At 41.2% G+C, this 10498-nt stretch overlaps 1 protein-coding gene across 1 annotated transcript; it reads right to left on the bottom strand.

The window, feature by feature from the left end:
- Positions 1–3211: 3211 nt before the first annotated feature.
- LOC144700916 (DCD (Development and Cell Death) domain protein) lies at positions 3212–9467 on the bottom strand. Its single transcript, XM_078572497.1, has 6 exons — positions 9322–9467; positions 7325–7970; positions 7047–7147; positions 5966–6049; positions 5762–5872; positions 3212–3524 (listed from the first exon to the last, which is right to left on the bottom strand). Exons 2-6 carry the CDS (start codon positions 7962–7964, stop codon positions 3483–3485), a joined length of 978 nt encoding a protein of 325 aa, XP_078428623.1. The 5' UTR covers positions 7965–7970; positions 9322–9467; the 3' UTR covers positions 3212–3482.
- Between the last annotated feature and the right edge of the window lie 1031 nt (positions 9468–10498).

The raw sequence follows: 10498 nt of genomic DNA, 5'->3' as shown, positions 1-10498 counted from the left end.
AGAACAATAGCCTATATATAGGCCTTGGACGAAAGAGAAAATGATGAGAAATTAGAGACGAGAAATTAAAGACGTGCACCGTGTCACGCCATAGGGAAATTGTGGATCTGCCTATGGCGTCGTGTCATGACGAGCGTAGGGACGTGCGTGGGTAGAGACGTGCTAGTCGACGGTTGCTGCGTGTTGACTTTGGAGTTGACTTCAGTTAACCGTGGCGGGTTGACTTCGGTTGACTTCACCGTCGGGTCCATAGCAGGCGTGTTGTTTCCGGTTGACCGTGGTGGCACGTTCGACGGTGATGTGTTGGCGTCCTTGTCATCACAAGATGTATCTCTCGCCAACACGCTCTAAACGAAGCCCCTTCCTCCACATTACCATAGTTTACTAACAATGGGAGATATGGAAAGGGCAAAATTCCTCTTGTTTTGCAGGTACTCCCATGTGCGCCTTGGATATCATGCGACGAGTCAAGCTATGGATATGGCGCATCCACCATCTTATACCTCCTCGTGCCCACAGCTCAGCCTTCGCATGTGACCTCCTTCGCTCTTGGGGCATCTAGGTGACCCTTGCCCCTACTTGCATTCGACTACAGATTGTTCATTGGCATCTAGTGCCAACCGGCACCCTCAGCCTGAATGTGGATGGTGCGGCGAAAGGGAATCTTGGTCCAGCTAGAGGGGGCGGTACCCTCCATGACCATACATGGAGTATTATCTTTGCTTTTTCATCCTTCTAAAGCATTCAGACTAATATAGTAGTCGAGGCTATGGCGATACGTGATGGTTTACTCTCTATGAGGAACAAAACCTTCACAATATCGTTGTAGAATCGGACTCACAGGTATTAGTTGACATGCTTCGTGCAAGTAAATGCTCCAAGCGGCGGCTTCAGCAGGTCTGGCAGGACATCATTTGGTGCTGCCCTCACACAACTAGTGTTTGTCACCAGCTAGGCAAGGGAAATTAGACAGCAAATGCTCTTGCCAACCACACGATATACACACGCCCCTACCTTCTTTTTCTTTTCTTGGCAGGAACTCCCTCTGGCAGCTCATGGATGCTACCGAGTGGAACGCCTTGGCTTGTTGGCTCTTCGCATGCGTCGCACACTATCGAAGGAGAGGTCGCAAGGCTGGCGGATTGCATGGAGGGATGACGCGGGAGAACTCACCCTCTCGCCTGATCGTCTAATTTGCCGAGCACCTCAACACTGACATCTGCGGATGGAGGGTTGGACTGCACTCCACGCATCACCTTTGCTAAGCTGGCTTCCCATACTCCTGCTGGCACGCGTACATCTCTTGGAGATTTGCCCCCGCGATTGGTGGCTTGCATGAAGCACGGGAGGTGGAGTGCTCGCTCTCCCGCTTTATTGATGTCCCCGCCACGCACCTCATCGACGACACTTCTCGATGGCAGGGAGAGCTCTACACATTCCATGCATCATCAGCGCCGCGGGGGGTTCTAGAGACACGCCGGCACGAGCGACCTTCTCAAAGCACCTGCCAGGTATCACTTATGTATCTTTTCCCTTTCCTGCACATGGGCATGGATGAGTGGGATCCGAGTGTAACGCCTAAAAATGTTGATAAACAATCCACTTTATATATAAAACCCCTCTGGGTGGCATCCAGGGCACGACTGGATCGGTCTATGGGCATAACCGCAGGGTTGGATGTACCCGGGACCGTATTTTTGCCAAAAAGAAAGAAATTACTACGTCAAGATATTACCTTTGATTTTAGAGACTTGGTAAAATTTGATCACGTCCCATAGAGATTCATAACCCCAAATTCTTCATTACTTTTGAACATTGAAAATCATTGATTAGGTGTTTCTCATTGAGTTATCAGTACAACATGTGACATAAGGTATCTTATAAAGTAAATTATTAAAAGGTAAAACGGGACATTTTCATTACAAATAGAAAGAATCAATTTTGGATGCGTGTTACAATGCTGAAGCATATTTATTAGACATGTATTAAGGGGTGTTGAAGCTCTCTTTTTTTATCACACTTTGACAAAGATTAAGATCATGTTTATTCCTATTATCAAGGTCCTATGTGCCAACAAATCTACTTGGGAGATTTCCCCAGGTTCAAAAAAAATCTATGTTTGAGTACCACAATGAATGAAAATAAGGCTAAATCTAAACTTGTGTAAATGCCTTTATTGCTTTGCCATCCCAAATTGCTGATATTTTTACCAAAGGGCTTCCCTCTACATTCTTTCTTCTCACTAGCGAGATGGACTTGAATAACCATCATTTTCTAGTTAGAATGAGATTAATAGACAATTGTCTTGGGCCCTCAGGCATATTCCCTCATGACTTTTTTTTAAAAATGATCAATCATTTTTTATTTACTTTGTATATAGTATTCACATATTATATCCCCTAGAAAAAACCTAGTTATGTTTCAGTATCAAGAGCTATGCTTACCTTCTGTGTGCTCATTTAAGAATCTACCAAGACAAACTTTTATGTAGTAATCTATATACTATTAACATGGTTGAGAGGCTCATTAGACATAACAGGCATACAAAACATAAATAAACAGTTTATATCACCTTATTCTCCATATACGTCAGCATGATATTTATTAATCCCTAAGAATCTTGAAACTGTTGAAATCCTCATCACCAAACTGAAATAATGTTTAAAGTACACGTGCTCACTCATATTTGCATCAATTTTATCAAAAAGGATGTCAAGTTTATCATCATCATCACAGTCCCTACATTTAATCACAGTCACTGCCATATATATATGGTAAATTCTTTACAAACAGTTGGTTGATAAAAAAGATTACAACCTCTCCTGTTCTGAAGAAGTTTTCATGGCCATCATCATCTACAATTCTTGTCATCATCATAGTAATCAATGTTCGATTTCTACCAAGTAACGACAACTATGACAATGACAAATTCATTATCTTCACCGTCGACACAAATCTACCATCTATGGACAACCATGACAATGACAAATTCATCACCCTCACCATCTGCATTCATGTACTCAGAGGCGACAACCATGACAATGACAAATTCATCATCCTCACTGTTTGCACGTAATCTTTGAAACCAAACCCTAGCCAAAACTTGCAAGGTTGATGGAAGTTAATCAATTAGCTCATACATATTATCATTTTCTTTCTCTCTTTCATTCTCTCTCTCTCTCACACACACACTCTCTCTCTCTATAAATGATTTGGAATCAGGCAATGACAGAGAGGAGTTGTCTGCTTTGGCCCATCATTCTTTTGGGCCATTATTCTCACGCACAACATGGCTTTTCCCATTCAAGGGCACAACAAACAAAGGGGAGGGGTTGGATTACAATACATGGCCAGGCCTGCACTTACTGCTTGTAGCAAGGCAGAATATTGGCTCACACTTGGTCATTTTTTTTCCTCCTACGGATGAAAGCTTACGCTTAATGGGCTTGCAGGCCGGCCCACTTCTCAGCCTCGATGGCCACTCACGAGTCCGCTTGTTCACACAGATCCAGCAGGGCCAATGTCTGCACATATCAAGAGTAAGAGAGATGGTTTAGGATCGAACCGAGCACACATGGCGAGAGCAAGAGAGATGAATCAGGATGAAATTGAGCACAGAAGGATAGATTAAGAGAGATGGAGAAGGATAAAACAGTGCGTGTGGCGAGAGTAAGAGAGATGGATTAGGATAAATCAGAGCGCGTGGGGGAGTGAGAGAGAGATGGATTAGATTCAAACCGAGCACATGTGACGATGGTAAGAGAGATGAATTAGGATCAAACAGAGCATGTTGCGAGAGTAAGAGAGATGGATTAGGATCAAACAGAGCATGTTGCGAGAGTAAGAGAGATGGATTAGGAACAAACAAAGACCCTGGCAAGAGTAAGAGGGATGGATTAGGATCAAACAGAGCGCATGGCAAGAGTGTGAGAGCAAGATGGAATAGGATCAAGCAGGGGGCGTGGCAAGAGTAAGAGATAGATGGATTAGGATCAAAAGAGCACGCAGCGAGAGTAAGAGATAGATGGATTAGGATCAAAAGAGCACGCAGCGAGAGTAAGTGAGAGACCGATTAGGATCAAAAGAGCACGCAAGGAGAGTAAGTGAGACCGATTAGGATCAAAACGAGCACACATGGCGAGAGTAAGAGATGGATTAGGATGAAATTAAGCACAAATGGCAAGAGCAAGAGAGATGGATTAGAATCAAACAGAGCATGACGTGAGAGTAAGAGAGATGGATTAGGATCAAACAAAGCACGCACTGAGAGTAAGAGAGAGAGATGGATTAGGGCCAAGCAGTGCACGTGGCTAGAGTAAGAGAGATGGATTAGGATCAAACAGAGCAAGGTGCGAGAGTAAGAGAGATGGATTATGATAGAACAGAGCTCGCAGCAAGAGTAAGAGAGATGGGTTAGGATCAAACTGAGCACGTAGCGAGAGTTGGAGATGGATTAGGGTCAAACAGAGTACATGGCGAGAGTAAGAGAGATGTATTAGGGTCAAACACATGGTGAGAGAGAGGGTCAAACACACGGCCATTATCCAAGGGTAGAGTGAAATGAAGAGACTTAGAGAGAGATATATGAAGATCAAAATTAGGTTAGTAAAGGAAGAGAACCACAAAGAGCATACAGAAGTAGAGAGAAAAATCCAACTCCAGAAACAGAGAGTTAGAGAGAGAGATTTTCGGGTTGCTATAATGTTAAATAGGGAGAAACCACAAGCATTTCATACAGCATGAGTAAGTGTGAGAGATTCAAGAGTAGGGTTCACATCTAAACAGAGAGAGGAGAGAAGGAAAGAAATGAGTTCATATGTGCACAGATAACAGAGAGGGAGAAAAGAAGAGAGAGAGAGAAAAGAGAGGGCGAATGGGAGAGAGAAGAATAAGGTTCACATCTGAAACAAAGAGAGGAGAGAGAGAGAGAGAGAGAAGAATAGGGTTCACATCTGAACAAAGACAGGAGAGAAGAAAAGAAAAGGGTTCATATCTGCAGAAAGAGAGAAGAAAGGGAGAAAGAGAAGAAGAGAGGGAGAAAGGGGGAGAGAAAGAAGAGCAGGGTTCACATCTGCACACAAGAAGAAGACATAAACAGGGAATAGTTGGTTACACATCTACACAGAGAGAAGAGAGTAATAGGGTTGACATCGGCAGACAGAGAATATTAAGAGAGAGAGAGAGAGAAATATGAAAGGGTTCACATCAGCAAAGAGAGAGAAATAAGAGCAGGTTTCATCTGTAGAGAGAGAGAGAGAAATAAGAGCAGGTTTCATCTGTAGAGAGAGAGAGAGAAATAAGGATAGGTTTGGCATCTCAAGAGAGAAAATAATTGGCTTCACATTTCAAGAGAGAGAGAAAGAGAGAGTAATTGGTTTCGCATCTGCAGAGTAAGGGAGAAAGAGAGAAATAAGAACAGTGTTCACATCTGCAGAGAGAGAGAGTAATAGGGTGTTCACATCTGCAGAGAGAGAGAGTAATAGGGTGTTCACATCTGCGGCGAGAGAGAAGAAGAATAGGGTTCAATCTGCGTATATATATTGATAGACAGATAGAGATAGAGAGAGAGAGAAGAAGAAGAATAGGGTTCAATCTGTGTATATATATAGATAGACAGACAGACAGATACAAAGATAGATAGATTGAGATAGACAGATAGAGATATATAGATAGTTATATAGATAGATAAATAGATAGAGATAGATAGATAGTTATATAGATAGATAGATAGAGAGAGAGAGAGAAAGAGAGTTGGGCTCACCTCAGGAATGGACAGCTCAAGTCGGAACTTGGGCCCGTCATAGTGATGAAGAACAGGCCTAAAGGCGTCCTCTTCAAGCGCCTTGCATAGCTTCCTCACCCGGATTCTAACCTGCCACACATTCACCCTCATCTTCAATCATTCCCCACCGAGCGAAGCCCACTCAATTCATTTTCCCAAAAAAGGTTTTTTCTTTTTTTTTACCTGGGCGGGAAATCTTGACTCTCCTTTACACTTCTTATCTTCCCAGGCAGTGGGGTCGATGTTGGTGCCCCCGAAGCTCACTGCCTGCCACCAATGGAGTCCACAGAGAGAGAGAGAGAAATTCAAAATCGGAGATCGATATGAGGCGAAGAACCAGAGAAAATAGCAAAGATAACGCGTCAGAGAAAAAATAACAAGGTTGCCATTTACACAGAGAGAATTAGGTTCTTAATTCAATCGATAAGTTTTCTTCTGCCAGCCGCATATATGACCCTACAAAATATCTAAGTACTATCCAAAAGTATACTGTTGCATAAAGATACGATTAATGAATCAGATCCGAATTACAAGAAGAAGAAATACCAGAGCCCTAAAAGATGAAAAATCCGTGGTGTCATCCTAAGGAGATTAGAAAAGCTTGGTAATTTAGGGATGTGCGCTTAAACTAGGGTTTGGCAAACAATGATTAATTCGCCATCGATGTCGGCGTCCTAGTATGGACGAATGGGGGGCTGATGACAACTCATCATCCCATCGTTGCTATGATGCTTGACTCTAAGAGAGCCACATTTAGACAATAAAAATCTAAATACATTATGCTCGTCCTTCCATGTTAATCATCATTTGACAGCAACTTGAATGATGATGATGGCGGGTCATTTCTGTCATCCATGGCTAAGAACGAGTGATGGTGAGCATGACAAAGGATCGCCACTGTCATCCTCATTCTAGCTCCAGCCAATGAAGAGGTGATCACAACTAATCATTGTCTTGGATGCCAAACCCCAGCATGTGCTTGATAGGACCTTAGTGTTCTCATTTGGACAAGGTATCAATTGAGGAGAATGGAGAGATCAATCTAGAGCGAACCAGATGAAGATCTGGCGATAGAGAGATGATCACAAAGGGCAGCGGATTGCTGAGACTTGAGGGGAGGACAAAATTGAGGAGACGATGAGGACGGCCAACCCACCTAAGACTTCTACATCAAGTAAAAGTTTTCTAAACAGAAGGGCTACCACTATTCAAGGGAAAGACGAAAAAAGATCCTTGGAGGGGTCTGGATCTTAACAGAGCTCACCTCAAAGATTCCATGTAGCTGATGAGTTGTGTAATTGTACAAAAAAAGGGGCAATCCAGGAGTTATCGCCCGAACAGAATCGCGGTATCGTGGTGGCAGCCCTGGAAAAAAAACCCACATCCAATCAATCAACAGTATTACATCAGTTCGCCAAAGATGGAAGTCGATTGCTTTTGGGGTCGATCTTCTTCCTAATTAAGCTGAACAATAAGATTTTAAACCATAAAGTAAACATTAAAATCAGGGTTTTGAAGAGAGAAGGATGAGGAGAAACCCACCGAAAAGCTGTCTCTTCAAATCTTCTTGCATGGTGTCGTTGTTACAAACAAATATATACCCTCCAAGAGGCTCACCCCGGGGCAGCATTTCTGCTGAAGGCAATGTCTTGAAGCGCTTATCAGCAGTGGCATTGCTGTTGGCATTGCCATTATTGCTGTTCTTATTGACGGCAGCGAGGTTCCCGCCGTTGCCATTATTAGCATTGACTTTATTGGTGGTGGAGTTGGTAATCTCTTTTGCGTTGTTGCTGCTCATGAACTTGCTACTGAGTGTCTTCAACTTGAAGCTATTGTCATTGAGATTGGTGTTGTTGTTGTTGTATCTCGTGTAGGCAGTGTTCATTCCATAGTACATGCCGTGCTTGAGAGTCATCTTATCGATGGCATCATTCACCTTCAAGTCATGACTCAAAGACTGGAAATTGGGATTCTCAAACTTGGAGGGGTTCTCTTCTTGAAGCAAAGTTCTTTCTCTGGGCTTGTTTTCTAAGAGAATTCTGTTGGGGTCGAGGTGATTCATGCGTTCTCCCCTGGCCACTATCAATTCGGCCAGTTTAGAGGTGATCACGGACCATTGATGATCGTCTGACACCTTCAGCTGGCCCCTTAGGTCGTCCCCCAGCTGCCAGAAGCTTTCCATGGAGTTCTATCAAGAAAGAGGACGAGAGTGAATATAAAGTCACTCATAAATTAACACTGTCGAACACCCGATTTTCTCGTCTAGGAGCCAAATTTTAGTTCTTCAAAATCAATGAATTATGCCCATCGATCTTCATTCTAAAGGCCTTGGTTAGATTAAGAAGATAAAATTGATTAACAAACCCGAGTAGCGGTCAGAACCAACAACCAGTAGCAGTGAAAGCCTAGCAGAAACGAGAAAACGAAAACAATTTTTTGGATTGTCATGCACATAGCTTGAAATTCGTGAACATCCAATTGCTCCTCTAGAAGCCAAAATTTAGTAACAAATACGAAATTGATGAACTATCTGCATCGATCTCGTTATCACTACCTTGATTCGATTGTGGGAACAAAATCGATAAATGAATCTTCCTAGATGTCGGACACAACGGTCAGAAGCAGTTAAACCTACGCAAAACAAGAAAATAATATATGGGACTGCCATGCGCATAAACTAATATCCTTAAACATTTGACTTGCTCATATAGAAGCCAAAATTTAGTATTCATGAAATCGATAGATTATAAGAATCGATCTCATAACAATGGCCTTGATTCGATGAATGAACCCTAAAATAAGTCGGAGACAACTGTGAGAAGCAATGAAACTCTTGAACACACTATTAAAACAATATAACAGACTATAGTGGGCATAAATTAACACCTCTGAACACCAGATTTGCTCATCTAGAAGCCAAATTTTAGTATTTTCCAAAATCCATGTTATGCGCAGGGATATCATTATCACCACCTTGATTAGATCAAGAGAAGAAAAAGCAACAAATGAAGCCGATTCGAAGTAGGAATCAACAAACCAGAGCAGCAAAACCCTAGCAAAAACAAGACAACGAAAGAAATCTAGCCGATTGCTATGCTCATTATACTATTGAGCATCCGATTGGCTCGTCTAGAAACCAAACTTAAGAATTTCCAAATCGATGAATTACGCGCACATGTATCATTACTACTGCCTTGGTTAGATTAAGAGAAAAAAAATCGTCGAATGATTCGATCACAAGCTGGAATCAACAACCAAAAGCCGTGAAACTCTAGCAAATACAAGAAAACAAAAACATTCTACCAGCTTGCTATGCACATAAATTAACACCCTTGAACATCCGATTCGCTCGTCAAGAAGCCAAACTTTAGTATTTTCCAAAAATCGATGAGAAACGCGCACATATTTCATTACCACAGCCTTGATCCGACGGATATCGAAAAAATTCAATGAATGAACTCAAACAGAAGTCGGAAACAACTATCCGAATCCGTGAAACCCAAGCAAAAACCCAAAAAAACGATAAAAACGATGCTAACCTCGATAAGAAGATCGAAACAAAATGTAAGATCTTGCCAGATCGGATCTGCTCTCGATCTGGAGAAGATTTCTTGACTTCTGCCGGGGTGCCGGCGGCAGGATCTACCTTCTCTCGGACAGAGAAGAAGTGACGACAGCCCGCAGTTAGTAGTAGTCTTTGTATGTACAAAATTTCACAAACACCCCTTACCTTTTCTTTATTAGTTTGGTAGCATAATGATATTCTCCGGATATTCCCCTAATGCCAAGTCAATCACAAACTTAATTAATTTAAATCTAAAGTCAATCAGGATGGCAAATGGTGAGGATAAGTATTAAATAAAATGAACTTAATTAAATTATTAGTTTATTCATTAAAGAATTTTGAAAACATCTACTATCCGAATATTCACCAGTACGGATGCCTGTCCCTCCCAACTTGAGACTAACAAATAACAAGATTTAAAAATTTTATACAATAATTTTAACCAATAATTTTGATGATCTCTAAGATAGGTAGTAAGCTATTTTAGATGGATATATTTCGGTCATTTGCTGGATTTTTAGCGAGATATTTGTGTTAATTGGCACACACTATAATGGCAAAAAAGTCAATGACAAGTGTACTGAATTTCCTCAAAAAATAAGTTCATTTAGCACAAAATAATTGGGAAACTTCCTAACGATAAACAAAATATAATGTATTACTAACGATAAACAAAATGCTGACCTTTTCATTGCGAAGGATAATATATATACACGTTTGTTTAGAGAGCACATTAGACTCAACTTAATACTGCTTTGAAACATACATCTTTGAATTTTTTAGAAAAATGTCAATAAATAAAAATATGATAGAATGATGTAGCACAATCATTGAAGAGAGAATGCCAATACCACCATAAAAATGTCATATCTGAATATCCAATTAGTTTCATGAAATTATATATTAAACTTTGAAACATCAAGCGAGAAAGAAAACAAAGGAAGGAAAAATCACAAAAAAAGATTTACAAAAAGTAGGGATCCGTACATCAATGGACATTTAGTTTCGGATGTCACAGTAATAGTGTCCAGTTGAAAATTCTAAGCCTATCATTAGCTATAAAAGTCGTCAGCATTATTGCCAACACCAACCATTTCTGAAAGTCAGAAAAAATTAATTATCACCATCAATGTCAACATCACATTATCTTG

The sequence above is a fragment of the Wolffia australiana genome, chromosome 3 (assembly GCF_029677425.1).
Source record: "Wolffia australiana isolate 7733 chromosome 3, ASM2967742v1".
Taxonomy (NCBI): domain Eukaryota; kingdom Viridiplantae; phylum Streptophyta; class Magnoliopsida; order Alismatales; family Araceae; genus Wolffia; species Wolffia australiana.
Note: the sequence above shows the minus strand (reverse complement) of the source record. Positions and strands in the feature narration are given on the sequence as shown.